At 42.3% G+C, this 27,606-nt stretch overlaps 1 protein-coding gene across 2 annotated transcripts in view; it reads right to left on the reverse strand.

Annotated features, from left to right (window-relative positions):
• Window positions 1-4,372: 4,372 nt before the first annotated feature.
• ARHGAP10 (Rho GTPase activating protein 10) overlaps window positions 4,373-27,606 on the reverse strand; it is a 371,566-nt gene continuing 348,332 nt past the window's right edge. The window contains exons 22-24 of one of the 2 annotated variants that reach the window (XM_068279239.1): window positions 11,774-11,923; window positions 9,458-9,549; window positions 4,373-5,338 (exon numbers count right to left, since the gene is read on the reverse strand). In XM_068279239.1, coding sequence (XP_068135340.1) covers window positions 5,250-5,338; window positions 9,458-9,549; window positions 11,774-11,923 — 331 coding nt within the window. In that variant the 3' untranslated portion in view covers window positions 4,373-5,249. The remainder of the gene's footprint in view (window positions 5,339-9,457; window positions 9,550-11,773; window positions 11,924-27,606) is intronic. The other variant, XM_068279247.1, reaches the window with a different exon arrangement.

The following is a 27,606-nucleotide window of genomic DNA, read 5'->3' on the forward strand; positions in this document are numbered from 1 at the left end:
TACCTTGGGATGTCCTCTTTGTAAAATGGGGTCATTTGTGGGGTTCCTATACTGCTCTGGCATTTTAGGGGCCCTAAACCGTGAGGAGTAGTCTTGAAACCAAATTTCTCAAAATGACCTGTGAAATGGTAACGGTACTCATTGGACTCTGGGCCCCTTAGCGCAGTTAGGGTGCAAAAAAGTGCCACACATGTGGTATCGCTGTACTCAGGAGAAGTAGTATTATGTGTTTTGGGGTGTATTTTTACACATACCCATATTGGGTGGGAGAAATATCTCTGTAAATTGACAATTGTGTGTAAAGAAATCAAAAAATTGTCATTTACAGAGATATTTCTCCCACCCAATATGGGTATGTGTAAAAATACACCCCAAAACACATTGTACTACTTCTCCCGAGTACGGCGATACCACATGTGTGGCCCTTTTTTGCACCCTAACTGCGCTAAGGGGCCCAGAGTCCAATGAGTACCTTTAGCATTTCACAGGTCATTTTGAAACATTTGGTTTCAAGACTACTCCTCACGGTTTAGGGCCCCTAAAATGCCAGAGCAGTATAGGAACCCCACAAATGACCCCATTTTAGAAAGAAGACACCCCAAGGTACTCAATTAGGAGTATGGTGAGTTCATAGAAGATTTAGCTTTTTGTCACAAGTAAGCGGAAAATGATTTTTATTGGGTTTTTTTTACCAAGTGTCATTTTCCACTAACTTGTGACAAAAAAAAAATCTTCTATGAACTCACCATACTCCTAACGGAATACCTTAGGATGTCCTCTTTGTAAAATGGGGTCATTTGTGGGGTTCCTATACTGTCCTGGCATTTTAGGGGCCCTAAACCGTGAGGAGTAGTCTTGAAACCAAATTTCTCAAAATGACCTGTGAAATGCTAACGGTACTCATTGGACTCTGGGCCCCTTAGCGCAGTTAGGATGCAAAAAAGTGCCACACGTGGTACCGCCGTACTCAGGAGAAGTAATATTATGTGTTTTGGGGTGTATTTTTACACATACCCATATTGGGTGGGAGAAATATCTCTGTAAATTGACAATTGTGTGTAAAGAAATCAAAAAATTGTCATTTACAGAGATATTTCTCCCACCCAATATGGGTATGTGTAAAAATACACCCCAAAACACATTGTACTACTTCTCCCGAGTACGGCGATACCACATGTGTGGCCCTTTTTTGCACCCTAACTGCGCTAAGGGGCCCAGAGTCCAATGAGTACCTTTAGCATTTCACAGGTCATTTTGAAACATTTGGTTTCAAGACTGCCAGGGCAGTATAGGAACCCCACAAATGACCCCATTTTACAAAGAGGACATCCCAAGGTATTCCGTTAGGAGTATGGTGAGTTCATAGAAGATTTTATTTTTTGTCACAAGTTAGCGGAAAATGACACTTGGTAAAAAAAACCCATAACAATCATTTTCCGCTAACTTGTGACAAAAAGTAAAATCTTCTATGAACTCACCATACTCCTAATTGAGTACCTTGGGGTGTCTTCTTTGTAAAATGGGGTCATTTGTGGGGTTCCTATACTGCCCTGGCATTTTAGGGGCCCTAAACCGTGAGGAGTAGTCTTGAAACGAAATTTCTCAAAATGACCTGTGAAATCCTAAAGGTACTCATTGGACTTTGGGCCCCTTAGCGCAGTTAGGGTGCAAAAAAGTGCCACACGTGTGGTATCGCCGTACTCAGGAGAAGTAGTACAATGTGTTTTGGGGTGTATTTTTATACATACCCATGCTGAGTGGGAGAAATAACTCTGTAAATGGACAATTGTGTGTAAAAAAAATCAAAAAATTGTCATTTGCAGAGATATTTCTCCCACCCAGCATGGGTATGTGTAAAAATACACCCCAAAACACATTGTACTACTTCTCCCGAGTATGGCGATACCATATGTGTGACACTTTTTTGCAGCCAAACTGCGCTAAGAGGCCCACAGTGCAATGACTACTTTTAGGCTTTACAGGGGTGCTTACAATTCCGCACCCCCCAAAATACCAGGACAGTAAACACACCCCATAAATGACCCCATTTTGAAAAATAGACACTTGAAGGTATTCATTGAGGGGCATGTTGAGTCCATGGCAGATTTCATTTTTTTTTGTTACAAGTTAGCAGAAATGGAAATCTTTTTTTTTTTTTTGTGACAAACTGTCATTTTCCGCTAACTTGTGACAAAAAATAAAATCTTCTATGAACTCACTATGCCTCTCAGTGAATACTTTGGGATGTCTTCTTTCCAAAATGGGGTTATTTGTGGGGTATTTATACTATCCTGGAATTTTAGCACCTCATGAAACATGACAGGTAGTCAGGAAAGTCAGAGATGCTTAAAAATGGGAAAATTCACTTTTTGCACCATAGTTTGTAAACGCTATAACTTTTACCCAAACCAATAAATATACACTGAATGGGTTTTTTTTCATCAAAAACATGTTTGTCCACATTTTTCGCGCTGCATGTATACAGAAATTTTACTTTATTTGAAAAATGTCAGCACAGAAAGTTAAAAAAATCATTTTTTTGCCAAAATGCATGTCTTTTTTGATGAATATAATAAAAAGTAAAACTCGCAGCAGCAATCAAATAGCATCAAAAGAAAGCTGTATTAGTGAGAAGAAAAGGAGCCAAAATTCATTTAGGTGGTAGGTTGTATGACCGAGCAATAAACCGTTAAAGCTGCAGTGGTCTGAATGGAAAAAACAGCGCTGGTCCTTAAGGGGGGGTAAAGGCTGAGTCCTCAAGTGGTTAAAGGATCCCTATGGTACTGGGACCCCAGGCTTGGGCACACAGATATTCCTCTCCTTTTTAGGTGCTCCTCCATCCTGTTTTTTCCAATATTCGAAGGATTCGTGGATTCGCCGGATTAGTCATCCCATCCCTAGTAAAATTACACATATTCTACTATTGGGCAGTAAATCAAAATTTCATCTGTATTTTACTATCGCTAAATTTAACCCTATTCTCTCACAAGCCCTCCCTCTACCAATGCCTAATCCTAACTGATCTACCCACTACCAATGCCCAACCCTAACCCCCTCACAATGCCTAACCCTAACTAACCCCTCCACCATTGCCAAACCCTTTAATCCCCCCACCAACATCAAACACCCACTGACCCACCCTCTACCAACGCCTAACTGAACCACCCACGGTGCCCATCCCTAACCAACGCCGCGCCAATATCTATCTAGCCCGTTACCAATACCTCACCCTAACTGTCCCCACCTCCCCCGCTGCAAACCTGCCAATATCTGGGCTGGCTTCACCGCATTACAAAAAATATCAGGTGCCTTGGAACGTTGAGTGGTCATGTTAATTGCAGCTACAAATAGTGGGTGCATACAGGTATCCAAATTTCCATTTATAGCTGCTGCTTGTATAGCTGGTGGCCCCGGCGTTTCAGTTTATAGCTGCTATTAACATAAGCACCTCGGACACCCAAATTTCCTTTTTCCATTCACAGTACCTGTGATAATTGTAATACAGTTAAAAGAATTCCAGTATACAATTTCCAAACCTCTCTATTTTCAAAATGAGTGCAGTATATTTTTAGTTTCCAGCACTGAGTTGATTGGTTATTGTTAACATTCCACTGAGATTGTATGATGTATAGTATAATCTGTAACTTAAGTCAAACACTGACATACAGCCTCCGAAATAACTAAACATTGAGAAGTGTAATTGTATTACACCATTCTCGTGGATTGTATTGTATTAATTAGGGATCATTAATGAGATGCAAATAATTTCCCCTTGCATTCAAATTTAAAGGAATACTATCAATACCCAAGTGTTCTAAAATTACAATGTACAAATAATGTCTAAGTAGCTGTGTAAACAATTTCCTACTTTTAATGTTAAATATCAGAGGCAAAGGCTGTAATTTATAGAGAGTAGGATTTAGCTAGATTGGGACAAATCTATTGCAGAAGGGGTGTCTGCTTCAACACACAGCCAGAGTTGCATATCAGACTACAGAAAGCAAATATCAAACTCTGAAAGCAAAAACAGTATGAAAAGTTGTGACAATTAGTTACATTTCCTCTGCTCTCTTCAGACACTTCAGTCAAACACAGGACACAGAAGCTGTAGCTGTTAGGAGCTTTCTCTCTGTCACACAGAGTTACACATAGAGTTAACTGATCAAGTGTGAGGGGAATTTCCCCTCTCCTCATGGCTCAGTCTGCCGTCAGTTTTGGCGTCAGTAAAGAGTGTGTCACTCACAGAGAGGAAGTGATGTGAATTGTTCAATAAATGCTATGTATGGAAGAAGAACTGCAAAAAAAATGAGTCAGCATTAGATAAATGTATAATAATTATAATTTAATCCAAATTTTACTGGACAAATACAATGAAAAATAAATGTATCACGGTATAACAGATTCATTTTGTTTCAGCAGTAAAACACAAAATGCATTAAAGAACTAATAATATTTTATTTTAGATAAAGTTACAATTATTTTGGCAGTAACTATACTTTAAAAACAATAAAACAGAAGAAACAAAAGCTTATAAAAGTGACTTCTACAAATGAGTAGATAGTAAAAAGTAGTATAAAATGCTACGGTTGTGCTTTTTTTTCTCTCCCATATGCATCCATTGACGTATAATTGAAAACTCAAACGTGTTAGAACGGTGCATGGTAACTTACTGCACTCCACTGCAGCTGAACTACAAATCCCATAATGCCCTGCAAGCCTGAAGCCGGCAGGACTGGAACTTGTAGCACGTCCACAGCTGAATGACATAAGTTGGGCACAGCTGTCTAGATGGTGTGAAATCTATAGCTACATCTTGTTTAATGACTCCCGCTGAGTCACCACAAGTAGGTGTACAGTGCTGATGTGTGTGTGTCTGTCCATGCAAAGGATGCCAAGTCTATCTGTTGCTAGGGAAGTATTACATCACACCATGAATTGTAATATAATGACACAAAATAGATTTAGCAGGAATGAAACTGTGAAATGAATGACATAGTAACCATAAAATAAGCTAATCATTTGTAGCAGTGATAGATAAAAACAAGTAGAAAGACACAGTAACAAATGCAAACATTAAATAAAACGTAGTTTAAGTTTGGCAAAAATTCACGTCCTTTCATTTAACGACCTTTGGCCATGTGAGCTCTGGTCAAGTGGTCTACACAGTCACCAAACAAGACAAAAATACGTAAACTGGAAAGGAAATCCATGGATACCATGTACAGTGCCTGAGAATCAACAGCATAGAGCTAGAGGAATTGAACGTAATTCTGTGGAATTAGTCCTCGTCTGCCGTTCAGAGTTCCCTCAAGCCATCCCGGCTCCCTTGAGCTATGTACTGCAGGAACGAAATGATGATGATTCAAGAAAACAAAAAAAGAAAGATAAACAAGATATAGTTTAATTTTCAACCACATTGTTAACCGCAATGTTAACACATCCATAAACAAACTTGTTTCAGTATAATGAAAACAGTGATGGATTATAAACAAGGAGATAGTCCGGGCACATAGACACTGGCAATGAGAGGCACCATGGTGGTCCTGCAACAAATTCAAAGCCTAACTAAATCCAAAATTGAACAAGGAAAGTCTAATCACAATCAGGAAGATAGGTGAACATAAAACAGTAGCAAAGTGATGGACTAATACCTTTTTTCATGGGCCAAATGTGCATGTAAAGTGCATACAGTGTTTTCTTACCTTCTTATGCCTTAACTGTATCTTATGAGTGTAAAGCACCAAAAACCATGCAAGCCAGATTACTGTTTCCAGAATCAGAGCATTACAGTCACAACAATGTGGCTGCATGAGGGGGTAAGACCCGTAGCAACAGGAAAACAGGAGGCTCCAGTATAGACTCTAGTATATACAGACTCTTTTAGCATTAGTTTCTACTATTAATTCAGTATTTGTTTTAGTTGTTCTTTGAAAGAAGTTCAAGGGGGAAATACTTAAGGAGTTTATATCATTACTTAGTGGTTGTGTTTTTTTGCATTACGAATAAATAATATTTTATACCTTAAAATAAATTATATTATACACTTTATTTTTTTTTTTTACAAGGTTTTTTGTTTTTTTAAACAGAGACATATGCTGTTGTTGCCAACAGTTACTTTTTTTCTTCATACTACAAAGTGCTGAGGAAAGTGGTGATTGGCTGTTTTACATACATATATACAGTGAAGTTGCTTTTTTTTAATAGTTTCTCAACACGTGATTGCATCGTTAACCACAGTAAAACCTACTGCACAAGTGCTTAAGTAAATCATACCCAAGATTTCCTCTAATAATTCTTTTAGGATGAGAACTTAAAAGCAAATCTGTAGTGAAGAAAGTCAGATACTTACCCTATGGCAGTGATGACTAACCTTGGCACTCCAGCTGTGGTGAAACTACAAGTCCCATGAGGCATTGCAATACTCTGACAGCTCGAAGCATAACTCGGGGAGGGAGAGGCATGATGGGATTTTTTTTTTCAGAATCAATTTTATTTCGCCAAGTAAGTTTGCACCTAAAAGGAATTTGTCTGTAGTTTTGTCACAGCTGTTTTGTCACAGCTGGAGTGCCAAGGTTAGCCATCACTGCCCTATGGTGTCCTGCTTTAGGCTCTGCCACCCCATTTAAATTTGCCACCTAGCCCTAATAAGGCTTTCGAAGCAATTGAGCGCACTTGCGCTTGTGCGATACGGAGCAATCTATCTTTGGGAGCCCTTGTGGACACAAATGTTCCCAAAGCCTTATGAAGGATCACAGAAGTGTATTCGGCCAGTTGGCCAAATAGCTCTAACGAGGGTGACTGCGCTGGAACAAGGGGACCAAGGAGGGACAGGGAAGGCGCAATATTGTCCAGAGCCTTCCCTCTCCATGGGTACATCTGACTATTTTTTTCATTGCAGTTTTTTCATTGTCACTTTAACAAACACAATGCATTTAAAGCAAACCTGTAAAGGGGACAGGTGCAGTTAGATAATGCCCTCAGTAGTTGCAAGCCTCTGGATGGTCCAAATGCTTCCCAGATCCTCAGAGGTTACCGTTTCTCCACAGGCCCTTCTTCTTCTTTTGGCCATGCTCCCAGCTGTAGACCAGTGCATCCAGACTGGGCATGTGCAAGGAAGGCCCATGCAAGCCCAGTACATCTAAGCTGTTTGCGCACAGCTTTTTTTCCCTCTTACTTCATCTTACTGAGCATGTACGGACCGTGCTCACACATGCCCAGTCCTGATGCGCTTGTCTATGGCCAGGAGCTTAGCCAGAAGAAGCCTATTCGACAAGCTTTAGATTTAAATAGATCCTATGCTGGAACAATGGGATGTAGAAAGCTCCAAAAAACATCCAAAGCATCCAAAGGCTTCCCACTACTGAGGTAAGTACCTAACTTTTCCTGACTTTAGGCGTACTTTAAATAAACAACTTTATAATTTAAATATAACTTAATCAGTAATAAATGCATATTAACCACTTAAGGACCACAGGTTTACTTACGCCCCCCTAGTGACCAGCCCATTTTTTACAATTCAACAGCTTTAACAGCTCGCTGCAGGGCCATACAACTTAGCACACAAATTAATCTTGTCCCCTTTTCATGGCTTTCTGTTGGTGGCATCTGATTGCTGCTGCTAGTTTTTTTTTTTTATTATTAATTTTATTGTTATTTTTAAATTAAAAATGTCTTTTTGTTTTTTGCCAATCGTTGAGATTGTCTCTATGAGAGTGATCTGTTTGTTAGCCTCTCCTGGGGACAGCTCAGTGACAGAGCTGTCCCCCCGTACAGCGCTGCACTAGATCGTAGCGCTGTCCAAGCACTTTCAGCTGTTTCCCGGAGCGGAGCTGGGATGCACGATCCCCACTAATCTCCTCCCCCAGAACTTGATGCATTTCGGCATTATGCAGTCCTGGGGGAGCCACTTTGCGTCCCCGATCGGCATTAGGCGGTCGTAGATCGGTTAGGAAATACTATATGTAAGTAATTTAACCATTTCAGCCAGCGGGGATTTTTCACCTTATGCATCAGAGCAATTTTCACCTCCCATTCATTCGCTAATAACTTTATCACTACTTAACACAATTTATTGATCTATATCTTGTTTTTTCCACCACTAATTAGGCTTTGGGTGGTACATTTTGCTAAGAATTTTTTTTGGGAAAAAATTCATTATTTCTCAGTTTTCGTCCATTATAGCTTTAAAATAATCCACGCTACCATAATTAAAACCTATGTATTTTATTTGCCAGTTTGTCTCGGTTATGACACCATTTAAATTTTGTCCCTATCACAATGTATGGCGCCAATATTTTATTTGGAAATAAAGGTGCATTTTTACCGTTTTGCGTCCATCACTATTTACAAGCTTATAATTTAAAAAATGTTCGTAGTATACCCCTTCAAATGCATATTTAAAAAGTACAGACCCTTAGGTAACTATTTATGTTTGTTTTTTTTTTTTTGTTTTTAATTGTAATTTTTTTTTCCATAAAACATTTTATTTGGGTAATATTTTGGTGTGGGAAATAAACAATTTTTAATGTTATTATATGTGTAAATTGTAATGTAAAAAATATGTAGATGTAGTTTTACTAGTTGGCCACAAGATGGCCACCTTGAGTTTATTTTTTCTCCTTGTGCTTCTCGATCACCAGAAGCACAAGGAGGACGGGAAACTTTTTTTTTGCAGAAAGACTAAAGCCTCTAGTAAGAGCGCTTCAGTTTTTCTGCTGGGGATACGGATCAGTGATCGGGAACCATGTTCCCGTTCACTGATCCCAGGGCCACCAGGGGACAGCGCAGGGGCGCGATCGCGCACCAAAGCGCAGCTCTGCTGCAGAGCAGCTGCCTGGATGCGAGGATCACGCCCAGGCAGCAGAAATGGTTAATATTAAACATTAATTGCAGACAGATATACTCCAGAATTCATGAAGAAATATGTGATCAGTTTAAAAGGTACCCACTAACCGCATAATTCCAGGGGCGATTGATCGTTTTCAATCGCCGCAGTAACCTATTGGAAATGATTGGTCATGCCCATTAAAGGCCAAATTCCCACCAGCCAATCCGATCAACAGATTGATTCCATTAATCTAATCAAATTGGCGAGCAGGAATTCATCTGTTAATGGGAATAACCAATCATTTCCAATGGATTACCAGGGTATCGGAAGCAATCACACACCCACGCTGAATTGTAAGGGCACCTTAGGGATTTTGTAAATCTGAATGGCTGGATATGATCACCTGATTATATTTCCCTTCTACTGCCGGTTTTTGCCTACCCAGGAAGCTGCAGGGGAATAAGATAACAGGATTGTATGCAGAGAGGGTTTTCCTTTCTTCACAGTCAGCTGATCACATTCTTCTCTGCAAATTTTCTTCAAAAATATGTTATGTTAACGAAACTGATCATCTATGAGGACAGCTATTCCTACAAAGGTACAGGTAGCTTCTGAAGAAAGATTACTTACCATTTTCAAACACTTCACCTACGTGAAATGATAACTCTGAGCTGTGTTCAGCCTGACATGGATAGACAGCTATGGCCTTCCTGCCGGGTGTACTGGAACAATACAGATTGGTAGAAAAAGCAAAGGTAATCAAAATGGGAAGTGCACAGCAGAAAATATCAAAATTTTTTGTTCCAATTCTAATCACACATTTAAAGAACTGTAACATGGTCTTTCGCCGCTCCTCCGAAAAGCGTGGATGTAAATATTTACCTTATTGGGTCCAGCACAGGAGCAGTAGCGGCTCTCGGTCCGCTCTACTGCGCAGACGCAAGTCTCCTGCACAGTAGAGCGGACCCGACGGGGATGAGCTATTTCCGCGCGTAGAGCTGCAACAGCGCCCCCCACTGGAACAGGGAAAGGTAAACATTGCAAAGCCTGACAAATTGTCGGCTGTGCATTCAGTGGGCTGCAGCGAGACCACCGTGGGACACAGGAGGACGGGGGAAGCCTCGATAAGATCCAGAGGCTTCCCCCTACCAAGGTGATTACCACCCAGGGGAAACATTTTGCATTACAGAGTCTCTTTAATATGAATATAAGAAACTGGAATGGTGCTCTAATTATCTCAACTAATTATGAATAGATCCCACAATTAGGCATTATTTGCATCTTGAAATAACACATGGTTTTCACTATTACTTATTTCCCATAGCTAATTTGCCCTTTTATATTTTTTCTGCCTACCTGGGCACTGCCATCTTGCTGCTGATGGCAGCACTATATACAGATCATATGGCCTCCTTATTTCTCTTTGCACAATGATGACAGCCTGCTATTTGTATTAACAGACAAGTGCTATTTAATTTTGACATTTAAGCGGTTTACACACACTTTTTTTCCCCCAAGAATTTTATAGGCATTGACCTGTGTATCTGGGAAAACACACAAAACTAGATGACTCTGAACAGGGCAGATACAGCGTTTTCAGCATTGGGGCTATGCCCTCACTTTACTTGCCACGAGCCATTGAGAAAACTTCTGCCAATTATAGTACTACTATCAGTGTGTGAGCAGCTGAAATTGTGAGGATCTCCAGGAACAAATTTAAACCATGGAAAAAGTGCTTACAGGCAACTTGTGATATTCATATCTATCCAGTGGAGCAATTTTATTAGACACTGCAAGCCTCAGCAGTACTGCTTTAAATAAACCTGATGTTAGAAGAATATGAAGGCTGCCATTTTTTTCTTTTAATGTCTCAATAATACTGTGCTACTATGCAGTACACTTGCATTATAGTGCACCCATAATGTGATCCACACATCCCCTATACACACATGCACACACAGACACACACAGACATGCACACATACTCAACATATACAGGATCTTCTCAAAAAATTAGCATACTGTGATAAAGTTCATTATTTTCTGTAATGTACTGATAAACATTAGACTTTCATATATTTTAAATTCAAATACACACAACTGAAGTAGTTCAAGCCTTTTATTGTTTTAATATTGATGATTTTGGCATACAGCTCATGAAAACTCAAAATTCCTATCTAAAAAAATTAGCATATTTCATCCGACCAATAAAAGAAAAGTGTTCTTAAAACAAAAAAAGTCAACCTTCAAATAATTATGTTCATTGGCCTGCCAACTCTCCTGACCTGAACCCCATAGAGAATCTGTGGGATATTGTGAAGAGAAAGTTGAAAGATGCAAGACCCAACACTCTGGATGAGCTTAAGGCCGCTTTCAAAGCATCCTGGGCCTCCATAACACCACAGACTGTTTGCCTCCATGCCACGCCGCATTGAAGCAGTCATTTCTGCAAAAGGATTCTCAACCAAGTATTGAGTGCTTAACTGAACATAATTATTTGAAGGTTGACTTTTTTTGTTTTAAAAACACTTTTCTTTTATTGGTCGGATGACATATGCTAATTTTTTGAGATAGGAATTTTGGGTTTTCATGAGCTGTATGCCAAAATCATCAATATTAAAAAAATAAAAGGCTTGAACTACTTCAGTTGTGTGTATTTGAATTTAAAATATATATGAAAGTCTAATGTTTATCAGTACATTACAGAAAATAATGAACTTTATCACAGTATGCTAATTTTTTGAGAAGATCCTGTACATTACAGTTCAAATTTGTAGCACATCTATCTGGGCGTGACCAACATTAATCAAAACCATATTCCAGGATACAAAATTCTGGATAAAGCCTTCATGGATGTGGTGAAAACTAGTATAGAAAGTCTTGTGTTTAAAAATAATAGAGATAAATTATATAATTTCAAACAAATGCCTAACATGCATGTAGTACCTGTCAGATGTTGAAACGGTCAGCTTCGCTGGCAATACTTCAGTGTCTATAGGAGAAGGGTCTGTTGAAACTGGTGAGGTAGGTTCACTTGATACAGTAGGTGTCTCATGGTTTACCCAGGATACCAGTGGACCGTGGACCAGAGTTGTCCTGCATATAAAGAAAAAACAGTTATGGTTTTAATATTTCGCTCATCAGATTGTATTTTTTTTTCTTTTACAGTTAACTAGTAGTTATAGTTTTTTTTATTTATAAAAAAATTACTACTGTATATTCCTGCGTATAAGACTACTTTTTAACCCTTGAAAATCTTCTGAAAAGTTGGGGGTCGTCGTATACGCCGGGTGTCATTGATGCGGGGTGATACGCCCTATCCTGTTACCGCCTCTCAGATCTCGTTGCTGAGGGAGCGCAATCTATTCTTCCATACCACTCTGATAAACAGGTAGACAAGGAGAGCTGACCAGTCTACTTAAGGAGAGTTGACCAATGCAACTAGTCAATTGACTATATACTGTTATATACTGGGTAACACATACAGTACAGCACCAGTATCTGTTCATACACAGCACCAGTACATGATTTTTTTATTTTTACTTTAATTTGGTGTGCGTTGGAAGAGGGGTAGTCTTATACGGCATGTATATCCCAAACTCTATATTTTAACTGGAAAAGTTGGGGGGTCGTCTTATATGTCCAGTCGCCTTATAAGCCGGAATATACGGTATGTAACTACTTCCTGCAATATGGACATGTATAAACATCCTACTTGTGCACCTTCAGTGTAAACAGGACAATCATATAAGCCCATGCACACGTGCATTTGTTCACGTCAGTGGTTAGTATTTTCAACCAGACAACCACTTGTTTATGTTTTCCATACATTATCCCTAGCTTTTCCATCCATCAGAATGCATGTCAATCTTCACTTGGGTCGTTTTCACACTGCCAACCGGTAGCGGTACGATCGGATGAATGCACCGCAACTCCAAAAACAGCCTCCAGAGATTTCCGCGTTAATTTGCGGTTATCCCCCTTCGGGCTGAAAGCCAAACAGGAAGTGAGGCTCTCTAGCGTTCAGTTCCTGTGGCCGAAATAAGAATTGTGCGCGGAACACGGTTCCGCGCATACGCGCCGGATTACAAAAACTGCCCGTCGCAGCGCATGCTGCGCTGATGCTTTCCTGTCAGATGCGATACTTACATCACATGCAGTGTGAAAGGCCCCATAGACTTTCACTGCCCCAGCATCACCCTGCGGTAAAAAAAGGGTAACGCACCGCAATGAAAACATACCGGTGTGAATGTGTCCTGGAGAATTCTGCGCAGGCACAGAACTACTGCGCCTACACGGGAAGCTCCTGGTCACTGGCGCGCGGCTGTGCAGAAGATGCTGACCTAGCAAAGTCGGCATCTCCAACGGAGGGGATCCCGGGACACCGGAGCTGCGGCCAGGGACATAGCAGCTTCCAGGGGCTGGATGAAGTCCCGGGTAAGTAGATCATTTTTTTTTTCTAAATTTGCTCGGATGTGTCCTTTAAAGAGAACCCGAGGTGGGATTTAATTATGTTAGTGGGGCACAGAGGCTGGTTGTGCACACTAACACCAGCCTCTGTTGCCCCATGGTGTGCCTCCAGGACCCCCGATTGCCGCTATACCCCCCGCAGTGCTAGCGACACACAGCGTGTTGCCAGCACAATGCTTACCTATGCCTGTCTGTTAGTGCCGCTCCCCCGCCTCCTCCGTATCGGCGCTACCCGCCCGCGTCACTTCCCTCCAATCAGCGGGAGGGAAGGGACGCGGGCGGGTAGCGCCGATACAGAGGAGGCGGGGGAGCGGCGCTAACTGACAGGCATAGGTAAACATTGTGCTGGCGACACGCTGTGTGTCGCTAGCACTGCAGAGGGTATAGCAGCGCGCAGGGGGGTCCTGGAGGCACACCATGGGGCAACAGAGGCTGGTGTTAGTGTGCACAACCAGCCTCTGTGCCCCACTAACATAATTAAATCCCACCTCAGGTTCTCTTTAACCACTTCACAACTGAGGGGTTTTACCCCTTGACCACCAGAGCAATTTTCACCTTTCAGCGCTCTTTCCATTCATTCGTCTATAACTTTATCATTACTTATCACAATGAAATGAACTAGATCTTGTTTTTTTGCCACCAATTAGGCTTTCTTTAGGTGGGACATTATGCCAAGAATTAGTTTATTCTAAATGTGCTTTAATGGGAAAATAGGAAAAAATGTGGGAAATTATTTTTCAGTTTTTGGCCTTTATAGTTTTTAAATAATGCATGCTACTGTAATTCAAACCCATGAAATGTATTTGCCCTTTTGTCCCGGTTATAAAACTGTTTAAATTATGCCCCTATCACAAGGTTTGGCGCCAATATTTTAATTGGAAATAAAGGTGCATTTTTTTCAGTTTTGCGTCCATCCCTAATTACAAGCCCATAGTTTATAAAGTAACAGTGTTATACCCTCTTGACATAAATATTTAAAAAGTTCAGTCCCTAAGGTAACTATGTATTTTTTTTTTAATTGTAATTTTTTTTTTTTTTTTTTAATTACAAGAAAAAAAAAATGGGGAGTGTGGGAGGTAAGGAGTTCATTTTGTGTGTAAAACTAATGTATTTGTATGTGAAAAATGCTTTAGGGCAGGGATCTCAAACTCAGGGCCCGCGGGCCATTTGCGGCCCTTGGTACAATATTTTGTGGCCCACACCAGCAAAAGCGACACGGAAGCGAACTATTTTACCTTATAGTTCGCTTCAGTGCTCCCAAGTAATCTGCCGCATCCCCGCCGCTAAATGAGGGCTGCAGAGCCTCCAAATCCCCCGGGCAAACATCCATGACTGTGCTGAGGGGCAGAGCTTCCAGCTGTAGCTCTGCCCCTCCTGACGTCAATCGCCGCACGGATCGCTGCATCTCCCCGCCCCTCTCTGTGAAGGAAGAGTGAGAGGGGCGGGCAGAGGCGGCGATCCACCGCGATTGACGTCAGGAGGGGCAGAGCTGAAGCTGAAAGCTCTGCCCCTTCCAGGAAATGCTGGCGGAATGCCCCCCGGGCGATTTGGGGGCTCTGCAGCCCTCGTTTTGCGGCAGGGACACGGCGGATTACTTGTAATGGGAGCACTGAAGCGAACTATAAGGTAGGACACTTCATGTTCAGAAGAAATAATTAAAACTGTTAATAATCACATTTGAGGACTTTTTTTTGTGAAATCCCTTATGCGGCCCAGCCTCATCCTGACTTTGCCTCCTGCGGCTCCCAGGTAAATTGAGTTTGAGACCCCTGCTTTAGGGTGTAGTTTTACTATATGGCCACAGTAACATTTTGTTTATGCGACCTGCAAGCGTCCCGGACGCTTGCAGGAAGTACAAAGAGGCTGGGAACTTTTTTTTTTCCACAATGATCGCGCTGCTTATCGGAGAAGCAGCGGATCATTGCGGGGCTTAGATCAACGAACGGGAATGGATTTTCCCGTTCATTGATCTCCGGGCGAGCGGCCGGCGGCGTGTTTACCAGCGGGAGTGCGCGCTAGAGCGAGCGGGAGCGCGGGCAGCGGCGGGAGCACGGAAAGTACGCATTTCTCGGTCCCTGGTGGTGAAAGGATGGAAAAAGGGACGGAGAAATGCGTACGCGTGGGGGTAAAGTGGTTAAAGAGGAACTCCAGTGACCTACTGCAGAATGCAGTCAATTATTTAAGATACCCACTTTTACGTTAATTATACTGGTTTCAGCATCAGAAACACTTCCTATACCTATATATAGCTGTATATTGGTAAGTAACCACAACCTCAATGATGCTAAGCCTAGGCTGTTTATTTTGCAGAACTTCTTCCAGTACTCTCTGGGAGATCTGGGCCCGCATTCAATTCTCTTTTTCTTCAAGGTTTTCCCATAGGTGATAATTAATTTTTACATCTGGTCTATATTATTCCTTTTAAGCCACCAGCAGGCAAAAAAAATATTTTGACAGCACTTTTTCACCTCCTTTTTGGAACTTTTTGAATTGCAGAGAGCTGAAAAGTTATTTTCAACAGGAGATGAAAATGTATCTCCTAGGAGAAAAAGTGAATTGAATAAGGGCCCAGGTGTTTCTATTCAGTTCAGAACACACAACTAAACAACATTCCGCAGCAAAGTACCTGCCAGCAGTGAAGAGGTTGCCTTATGTGATAAAACTCAGAATAAAAAACAGGGTGAAGAAAGATTTTTAAAGTCATATTGTAATAAATAAGCATTTTCATTATGTTGTGGTCAGTAAAGCTTCTCTTTAACCTAATAGTTTGTGCAAAAATATATTCACAATAAATTACTGTTTTGCGATTTCGCAATGCAAGGTTGGAACTCATAAAAAAATCGAAATGCGCTAGAGCTCCGTGGGAAATTGCGGCAGATTTGGAGTTTGGAAATTCCAACCGTCCCTATGTTTGAGCATTTAGAACATGTGGTTATATTTTGATTTAAAGAGAACCCGAGGTGGCTTGTTAGAATGCTATTAGCACACAGAGGCTGGGTCTGCATATAATGCCCAGCCTCTGTTGCTATACAGTGCCCCCCCCCCAGCGCTCTGCTGTGCCCCTAAAAATCGAACGCCGTGCTAGCGACACACAGTGTGTCGCCAGCAGGCTGTTTACATCTGCCCTATCACTCTTGCCGCTCCCCCGCCTCCTTGGGGAGGGAAGGGATACAGAGGAGGTGGGGGGGCGGCGGAGAGTGATAGGGCAGATGTAAATAGCCTGCTGGCGACATGCCGCGTGTCGCTAGCATGGCGTTTGATTTATGGGGGCACAGAAGAGCGCAGGGGGGACAAGGGGGGGGGCACTGCATAGCAACAGAGGCTGGGCATTATATGCAGACCCAGCCTCTGTGTGCTAATAGCATTCTTACAAGCCACTTTGGGTTCTCTTTAAAGAGGAACATTAAACCAGGATTGAACTTCATCCTGATCAATAGCAATACCCTCTTTTCCATAATTTACCTGTTCACGAATAGATAATTAGAGCCATCTGCATGGCTGATATTATGGTGAAACCCCTCCCACAGTGAGATGTCAGGGCCATGGCCCTGACAGTTTCCTGTCTGTAAACCGTATTGCATTGTGGTAAATAACAGGCAAGTAGTATCTCCCTCAGCTAAGCAGGCAGCATCTCCCTCTGTGCATAAAATGTAGAGAAACCGAGAGCCCAATATAGTGTAGTATGTTAAAACATAAACGAAGTAAGGCAAATCAGTGAGAAGAATATACTCAAAAACGTGGGTTACCACACAAGCAACCACTGTATAAGCAGGTGAGGAGATTAGACCTGTCCTCACTCAGGGCTAAGAAGTCACTCTCTGTAGATGAGAAAAAGGGGTAGATCACCCCTCCACCAGGGGTGGACTCGATTTTGCAGTAGGAGAACAGAGGCGCCAGCAGAATAAAAGTGGATAAAACCTTTAAAATTTGCTTGGAGGAAGTGGTGGACTTACCTCCGTAAAGCAGACACGAAAGACTGTCTGAAAACTAGCAATCACATTTATTATATAGTACCCCAAAAGTGCAACGCGTTTCGCAGGCCGAGCCCGCTTCATCAGGAAATAAACGTGTGGACAAAACAGAATTCCAGCAATAGCAGGTGTAGCGCCTCAGTCACTGACACTGAGGCGCTACTGTGCATCTTTTTGAAGCGTTTCAAATCTTTATAGACGTTTTGTCCAACCAATGATGCTTTGCAGTTTTTCTTTATCAGAATTTCATCCAACCAAACCACATACAAACACAGCAATTCCATTACAGTAGAATAGTTTCAACTATCAGGGAAACAATAGAAACTATCGCTAATAACAATTTTGATTCAGTTGATCAAAAAACAATGTTCTAATCAAATAAAAAACAATATCTATTATCTTGGTAACTATTAAGGTGTGCACACATGCACTACGGTCGCCAACGATGGGTCCGTCAGACCCTCCCAGTAGGCGACCTTTCAGCCGACAGTAGCGCCTGTGTACGCCGGACGTAGTGCGTAGCCTTACCCATGACAATATTGCTGTGGATTACCGTAGCAGAGTAGACACACACATTCATACCCGGTTATGGAGAGGTTTAAGCTTGGTACACAATTTTAAGTATGATTGGCCAAACACTGACCAATTTTATCACCTCCATGTAGTATGAGGGCCAATATATTTTGAATACTATGAGCAGATTGTGTAGATAAACTCTCATACAACATGGAGGAGGTAAAAGTGGTCAGCGATTGGCCAAAGTTGAAGGTGTGTACCAGGCTTTAGGCTATGCACAGGATATTTTATTTCTGGAAGCAACTACTAATGATTGCTTCAGATAGTGTATCAATGATCCCTGTATGGAAAATACATCTTGGCTCTCTACTTAGGGGCCAGTTCTGTCTTATGGAAAGGGGAGGAGAAGGGCAAGAAAGTGTCCCACTGTGACCTTCATCAAAAAAGTGCAACAGCAGTTGGCCATCTTATCCAATAAAGATGATCAATGAGAGGTTATATTTTCTGAATCCCGAGCAAAATCACTGTAAACTGTATGAATCTTGGAAACTGACCATTCAAAGGCAATTGCTGCAGAATTTGCATGCAAGTCAAAAACACTGACATCTCACTATGGTGGATCATGTAAGAGGAGCCCACAACATTGGGGAATATCTGCACTGAAGATTGTAGACAATGGCCACGATTGTCTAAGCTCATCTCCTGTCTTTAATAACAATTATGTGCTGTTTTTACATATATAACCATGGTGATAAAGCATTTAGTATTCATATAGTAATTTACCTCAGGCAAGCCTTAAAATAAGGATTCTGTCCTTAAGTTAAGGAGTGATTTCTAAAGTTAAGGTTTCTATCCTTAAAACAAGGACAGAATTCTAAAGTTAAAGACAAGATGATAATTAACAGAGAGGAATGCAAGTGATAACTGTAAAGTGTGTGAGAAATGATCACCCGGCCTGAGCTGTGATGAAGAGGAGTGTTACTACAGACTGCAATGTAAAGTGAAGCATTCTGAGCTGTCTGCTTTAGGCTGCTTTCACAGTAAGACGTTACAGGCGCACGTTAGTGCAGCCTGTAACGCTCCCCAGCGCACAGCAATGTAACTGCAATGGGCTGTTCACAGTGCCCACGTTGCGTTACATTGTAATGCTGCACGTCAATCTAGAGTGCAGCATGCTATAGCGTTAGAGTGGCTTTGCCGCGTTAGCTTGCTTGCACAGGCGCAGTGATTAGCCACATGGCTAATTAATATTCACTGCACTGTGCTGACGTCACTGCCGGGACCACGTGATGCGGAGTGTTCCGCTCACGTGGTCTCCACCAGCGCATGCCTACTATAGTACGCAAAGAGCCGCTTAACGCGGCTCTTTGCTTACGTCCTCTGCCACCACCACCATGCGTTGCGTTAGGTGCATGGTATGCGACCTTAACGTACCACCTAACGCAACGTCTTAGTGTGTAAGTATCCTTTTTGTAGTTTATGCAGAAGGGGATAAAAATGTACACAGCAGGCAAACAGAGGGCGAGAGCGAGAGCGAGAGAGAGAGAGAGAGAGAGAGAGAGAGAGAGTGTGTGAGTGTGTGAGTGAGTGAGTGAGTGTGTGTAAAACCCTTTGGAATTATATGGATTTCTGCACATATTGGTCATAAAATGTGATCTGATCTTCATCTAAGTCACAACAATAGACAAACACAGTCTGCTTAAACTAACACCACAAATAATTAAATGTTTCCATGTTTTATTGAACACACCATGTCAACATTCACAGTGCAGGTGGAAAAAAGTATGTCAAAACCTAGACTAATGATATCTCCAAGAGCTAATAAGAGTGAGGTGTTTGACTGAAGTTATTGCTGTCAAAGGAGGTTTTAGCCAGTTATTAAATCCAAGGGTTCACATACTTTTTCCACCTGCACTGTGAATGTTTACATGGTGTGCTCAATAAAAACATGAAAACATTTATTTGAGTGGTATTAGTTTAAGCAGACTGTTGCGACTTAGATGAAGAAGATCAGATCGCATGTTATTAGCAATGTGTGCAGAAATCCATATAATTCCAAAGGGTTCACATACTTTTTATTGCTACTGTATATATATATATATATATATATATATATAGATAGATAAATAGATAGATACACCCATATATACACATACACACACACACACACACACACACACACACGCACAGACTATTTCCTTCCCTGGCTGTCCTACACAGGCTACATGTTATCATCCTGGCAGCAGGAAGGGTGGAGCTAAATTCTGCCTGCATATGCTCCTTCCCTCCCTATGTACTGCATCTAAGAATAACTACGGGGGTTATAACTTAAGATCTAGCGTGATAAGATAACACTCTCATTGTGAAAGTTTATCACTACTTGCTAATAAAGCAAGCTTCTTTAGTGAATTAACACTTAAAATACTGAATGATGTGTGGCGATAAGTTTTCACCCGCCTTATTATCACTAGTATGATCTTAGTGAATTATGGCCAATATCTACAAGTACATCACAAACAATCAAAGCCCACAATTTACATATGCAATTCAATCGAATGGCCCCCACCCCCAACAACTGCCTCCACAGAGAAATCCTGTGTATCCACTACTAACCAACACACAAAATCTGATATCATGTACATTCTCTTTGTGTCTTGACCAACTCTCTTAATATTTACACATCAGAAAAGTTGGCGTTGTAATGTTTTGTAGTGAAAGTAAAGATTTTATTGAATTTTTTTTTATTTTAATTGCAGTAGATATTAACCTCAGATCCTGATGTCCTTTCAATTGCTCAGAAGCAACAGATAACTAGTATGTGAAGGGGATGTGCAGAGCCAGAAAGGAACATTTCAGTAAGGGATTAGATGGGTTGTAAAGCATCACATTACAAGTAATAACCCTTCCTCCACTTTTAGGACGAGATAGGTAACCAATTACTGTAAAAAGATTTAAGTGGATATCTGGAATGTAACCACGGCAACAGCAAGAAAGAGTAGTTCAGTGTTGAAAGCTTCAGAGAGGGTTACAGCCTTTTGCGTAAAAACAGCAAAGTCAAAATTGTACTGATATAGATCAACTAGCACTTACATCAGCAATCGAAGCAAGCACCTCTGTTCATTTAATCTGAGAATTCTCAGAGTGTTTCATATCTATGTAAATGGCAACCACAAAGTTTTTTTTATTATTATTTAAACATATGCCATACAGGATACAAACATCACATTACAATTATTTTTGTTAATTGGTTTTCATTGCTAATGGTTCAGCTTTATAAATAAAACTTTGGTAAGTAATTCCAGTCTAATGGTTTCATTTTCTGTGCTAATATTGCAAATCCAAAAGTATAAAATTAACAGTCAGATGCCAATTCTTTACAATGGGTTAAAACAGTAGAGTGAAACAGGACAAACTACGTGATCGCATGAACCACCACATGTTTGCTATTAACAGCAGAAAAAAAAAAGATATTACAAAATGTACTGGTCTCCCAGTACCCACACACTTTTGTTTACCTGGACACAGTTTAAGCGATTGTCTTGTCACTGTATTAATAGGTGGCTACAAATCGGAAAAAGTGAAACTAACACAAGAAACAAAACTTATACATTGGTTCAAAACTGTAGAAGAAGGTTTAAACCAAAACTCTAACTTCTTGTGCTGGTATGATGTGTTTTAAATGCCACAATTCTTTTTTTGTATTTTTTTTTTTGTTTCATGTGCTGGTAAGATGGTGTTTACAGTCACTATTCATTTTATTTTATTTCATGTGCTGGCAGGATGGTTTTAAATGCCAGAGTTCTCTTTAGCTTAGAACTAATGGTGCATGTAGTCAGCCCAGTCACATTTGAACTTGGAATTTACAATGTCTCCCCCTCACAACAGTTTTCTTTATGTTAGGTTTTGAGATACTGTTGATCTAATCTATTTAGCCAGGATGCCTGTGAAAGCCTCCTGAAGCGACAATTAAGGCTTCTAATTACATGTATTTATGTCTGCTATAGAATGTTTCTCCTCTGTATGTCAGTATATATAAGCTGTGTTTTTTACATTTTGTCAGTATATGCAGGAACCAAGTCCAACGAAAGCTTATTATTACCCGAAAGCTTACTGTTTATTCATCTCTAAGTTAGCCAATAAATGGTATCCTGATTCAAAACTTCTTACAATGGGGTAAAACAAATTCTCCTTGAGACAGTGGCAGTCAAATCAATGCCTGGACCAATCACTCAACTGGCAAGTTCTTCTCATTACAGCAGCAGTTCCACCTATAAGAATGGTACCCATAACTATTCCATTGGCAATAACCGACCTCAGCTTGAAAGTAGTTGCAAATCAGCCATCAATGAACAGATCCGCAGAAGAAGTTGAAACTAAGTAAAACATTTTTTATTTTTTAAACGAACATACTAAGGCATCTCCAGAAATCTCCAAGCACTTCAGTGGGAAGAACACATATAATCCACGAAGCAAGATAGGTTTAATAAAAAATGGTCTGCCATCAGTTGGTTAAAACTTGTCAGCCTCACCTGAGTCATATCAGGTAATACAAAGGGTTGCTTAAAGGTATGTGATTCAGTGGTTGTACGATTATTATCACAAGCAGCAAGTGTTTTCACTTTCTAATTAATCCAGGACACTTATTCCAGGGCTTATTTACTCATTGCATAATTGTGTTCCTTTCATATAGTTTATAGGGCATTCCTCAAGCCACATACTTTTTTGTTTTAATACTCTAATTCCCTATAAACTAAACAAGGCTCTCCCACAGCTTTTCAGAGTGCCTTGGCATTTTCAGACAGTAGCAAGGGCTTATAGGAGCACATGTTCCTCAGTGCAATGGTGCTGTTCTATGGATTTGTATTGTTTAATATTATTATTATTTATTGTATTTATAAAGCGCCAACATATTACGCAGCACTGCACAATAGATAAATGGGTTAACATACAAGGTAGAACATACGGAAACTCACAACAAAACAAGATCATGCAAATTATTTGATAACAGTACAGTGTCATAGGTAAAAATAGAGACTGTTCTAGTCCACAAGAGGGGTGATTGTCAGTAAGATTGCATAATCAAGCTGGAAACACTAGGGAGGAGGGCCCTGACAGAGGCTTACAATCTAAAGGGTGGGGTGGAGACAATAGGTGCATCTTTTGAGAGGGTGTCTAACAGAACATATTATGGTGCTGGTGTAAGGGGGTATGTGAGCGTGAAGAGGTGAGTCTTGAGAGCTTGTTTGAAGATATTAAAGGTGGGGGCGAGTCTGACGGCTGGTGGGAGCGAGTTCCAGAGAGTAGGGGCAGCCCTGGTGAAGTCCTGCAATCGTGCATGTGACTGAGTTATGCGTGGCTCGACTAGGCGCAGGTCATTGGAGGATCGGAGGGGGCGGGCTGCTATGTGCCTGTGGACCAGATCAGAGATGTAGGTCGGGCAGGTCTTGTGCACTGATTTGTAGGCCAAGCACAGGATTTTGAAATTGATCCTAAAGCTGATGGGGAGCCAGTGTAGGGCTTTACAGAGCGGAGTTGTAGAGGCACTGCGGTGAGAAGAATGTATCAGTCTGGCTGCCGCATTCATTACCAATTGAAGTGGGGCAGTACGGTTAGAGGGGAGGCCAGACAAAGGAGAATTGCAGTAGTCTAGGCGGGAGATGACAAGGGCGTGGATGAGGAGTTTAGTGGTGTCAGGGGACAGGTAGGAGCGGATCTTGGAGATGTCCTCATAATTTCTCGCCTTGACTACTGCAATGCCCTGCTGTCTGGTCTCCCTATGACCCGAACAGCCCCACTGCAGTCCATCATGAATGCGGCAGCCAGAATTATCCACTGCTCCCATCGCTCCACCACGGCAGATCCCCTCCTAGAATCCCTCCACTGGCTTCCTATCCAGTCCAGAATCAGATTCAAGATACTGTGTCTGAGCTACAAATCTGTCCACAAAACCTGTCCAACCTACATTTCCGATCTTACTCAGAGGTACACACCTAGCCGCTCACTCCGCTCTTCCAATGAACTTCGCCTAACCGCCCCCCGCATCACCCAGTCCCATGCACGCCTCCAGGACTTCTCAAGAGCTGCTTTAACACTATGGAACTCCCTACCTCCACCCATTAGGGCAGCCCCCTCCTTCAACATCTTCAAGAAAGCCCTCAAAACTCACCTTTTCACTCTGGCCTACTACCCCTCACAAGTGCTCTAAACCTACAGCTGAACTCTGGTCCCCTACCATTCGTGTCCTTACCTCTCCCTCTAGATTGTAAGCCTTTGGGCAGGGTCCTCCTCCTTTTGTGTCCTACCTGATCTGGCACCTCCATTACTGTGAACCCATGCTATGCATCTGAGTGAACCTAACTTGCCTAATCTCCATGCTTCATCCAGTGACTGACTAAGCATTACCTTGTACTCATACTGTGCTGTGTGATCTGGTTTTCTTGTATTCCTGTATTGTCATATTGCTGTATGTCACCCCTAAATATTGTCTGAAACCTAAATTAATGTTCAGCGCTGCGTAATATGTTGGCGCTTTATAAATACAATAAATAAATAAATAAATAAAATAAATAATGTTGCGGAGGTGGAAGTTGCAGGATCTGGCAATACCTTGGATGTGGGGTGTAAAGGAAAGTTCAGAGTCCAGAGTAACGCCTACACAGCGGGCTTGGGAGGTAGGGCGGATGGTATTTTCTATAGTGACGTGCAGATCTGGGAGGGGTGCAGCTGTGCGAGGTGAGAATATTAGAAGCTCAGTCTTGTCCAAATTAAGCTTCAGGTACCTGGCAGCCATCCAGGAGGAAATGGATGTGAGGCAGGCAGAGACTTTATCCATGGTAGAGGAGGAGAGATCTGGGATGTGGAGATTTATCTGGGTGTCATCCGCATACAGGTGGTAATTGAAACCCATGGAGGAGATGATTTTTACAATTGAGGCAGTATAGAGTGAGAACAGTAGTGGTCCTATGACGGAACCTTGAGGAGTGTAGGAGTGGATGAGGAGCCATTAAAAAATGTTGTGAAGGAGCGGTTGGAGAGGTAGGAGGAGATACAGGCTAAGGCTAGGTCCTGAATGCCCATTAGCTGCAGGGAGTGGAGGAGGAGGGAGTGGTCGACAGTGTCAAATGCCGAGGAGAGGTCCAGGAGGAGCAGGATGGAGTATTTACCTTTGGCTTTGGCAAGGTCATTGACCACTTTGGTGAGGGCTGTTTCTGTAGAATGGGCTGTGCGAAACCCAGATTGCAGAGGATCGAGAAGGGAGTTGGAATTGAAGAAGTTGGTCAGGCGTTGGTGGGCCAGGCATTCAAGAATTTGAGGCAAAAGGGAGGAGAGAGATTGGGTGGTAGTTGGATGGCGGAGCATGGTCAAGTGAAGATTTCTTTACCAGGGGAAGCACAGTGGCCTGTTTGAATACGGAGCGGAAGATGCCAGTGGAGGAGGAGAGGTTGAACAGGTGGGTGAGGACAGGGGCCAGATTAGAAAAATGTGGGCGCAGAGAATCAGATGGGACCGGATCTAGGGGGCAGGAAGTGGCAGGTGAAGTTGCCAGCAGCTGGTTGACTTCCTCCACCGTGACAGGATTGAAGGAGGTAAGGGAGGAGAAAGAGGCAGGAGTCAGATGTGGTGGGGAGGCGGGGGCGATAGAGTGGAGGAGAGAAAGATCCCTCTGTATGGTTGCAATATTACTGTATTCTTTATTCACAGTCAATTTTACCTCTGCCATTTTGCTCCCGCTGTGTGGGGTTTCAATTCGTATTGACTGTTGCTAATTGCTTACGCCAGGGGTCCCCAAACTTTTTCGGTCAAGGGCCGACTCAGCATACATCAGACTGCTGGGGGGCCGGAACATACATAAAATGATGCACAAAAGGAGAAGAGGGGGTATTGGCACTGCAGGTAACTTTATTTCCAAAGTGGGGCACAATAAATGTTGCACATAGTGAAATACAAATGCTGTTGCACAAACATGCGATCAAAATTGACATACCGGTGCTGCGTAGTGTGAAGATGCGATGGGTGCTGGACACTGATCGCCTGACGGCCGTCTCGCACTAATACACACTTCCACGGAGGCAGACAGCCTCAGGCGATTAGTGCCCAGCACCCACACTGGTATGTCAATTTTGATCGCATGTTTGTGCAACAGTTTTCGTATTTCACTCTGTGCAACATTTAATGTGCCTCACTTTGGAAATAAAATCACCTGCAGTGCCAATTCCCCCTCTTCTCCTCTTTTGTGCATGTACAGGCTTCCAGTCTGGATCAGAGCACGCAGACGCATCTGAGTGAGGGAAGTGTGTGAACTTTGCCTGTCACCTCCATCATCAGCTACCCGCTGCTGTAGTGCCAACTACCCTATCTCTGTCTATCGGATACATAAAATGATGTTGAAAAACATTGCAATGAATCTAGGTATTGATTCCACCCAATCATGCCCAGAGGAGAACTCCCAGCAGCAGCCATTCAGTCATGTGGCGCCCGAAGAACGCCTTCATGCATCAGACAGTGAAGCATACCCAGGTGACAACCTGCCTTCCAGTTGGGTAACAGTGTCACCTGATGTGAAATTGGATTGGAAGCCAGCGAATTACTGCTCCCTGGCTTCTACATTGTGTGGATGGATGGGGCCAGCAATGCTATTCTATATGCGGGCCGCCAATATTTAAAGGTGCAGTGGGCCACATCTATAAGTTATACACTTTGTGTTTGGGGGCCAGTGAAAAAGCCTTGGGGGGCCGCATTCGTCCCACGGGCCGTAGTTTGAGGACCACTGGCTTACGCATTAAACACTTCAGTACCAGCAGTCTCTGGCCGCTTTTCCTCCGTATCGGTAATCCCGAGTCAGACTCGGGCTGTAAATCCACAGCTCAGAGCGGTAACTCAGAGTTGGAACAATGGGAGGCAAGTAATATGCAGGGCAGCTGCACATCCATCTAGCAGTAGGATTTTTTTAGGATCTAAAAGCTTGTGAACATTTTTTACTGCTTTCAGAACCTAAACTCTAGAAATGATCATAACGCTAGGGAGGTTAGGGATCAGTTTTTGAACTGGTACTGTACATGTATTGCAGTTTAGGCACACATTCTCTAACAGAGACGAATGCAAAACTTTGTGCCGAACTGCACTCCTATGTAATTACGGTGTGAATATTTTTGCAGTTAGTTTGCACTTTCTAATACATGTGAAGCTGTCAGTGGGAAACACACTGTTCAACACTGCCTGTAAGTCATATCACACATTACTTAAATGTGAATTTTTTTTTTCCAATAGCTTACCATTTTTTGCTTTTCAGCTAGAACTGCCAGCATAATATTGCTTTCTGGCTACTCTCTTTTTTTTCCTTCTTATTTTGGATGTTGCACGACTGTGTTTACAGATTTCAGTGTTCCTCAGTATTATGGACTGAAGAGTATCTAAGCAGCTCAGGGTGACCCAAAACCACTAAGGAAAGTATAGGGGACTAAAAGACCAAAAAGCCCTCCTACTAAAAAGCAATGGTTAGTGGGATTGGTGTCAGGCGCGGAGCTAGGGGGGGTCGGGGTAGGACAAGTGCCCCGGGGCGCCTGGTCCCCGAGGGCGCCCTCAGCCTGGCTGAGCTGTGGGGTTTTTTTTTTGTGGCGGAGGGGAGGGGAGCAGCGCAGAGAAGAGGGAGAGCTGTGTGGACGGTGGGGAAGGGGGGCCATATCCCCCCTCCTTCCCTCACCTTAGGTGCTCTCTCTCTCCCTCGCTGTCCCCTCCAATGTCCGGGTGGCTGGCAGCGGCGGGCGGAACTCACCTCCGTCTCGCTCCAGCGCCGGCCGGAAGTTCGAGTGCGCAGCCGCTGCT

The sequence above is a fragment of the Hyperolius riggenbachi genome, chromosome 1 (genome assembly GCF_040937935.1).
Source record: "Hyperolius riggenbachi isolate aHypRig1 chromosome 1, aHypRig1.pri, whole genome shotgun sequence".
Taxonomy (NCBI): Eukaryota; Metazoa; Chordata; class Amphibia; order Anura; family Hyperoliidae; genus Hyperolius; species Hyperolius riggenbachi.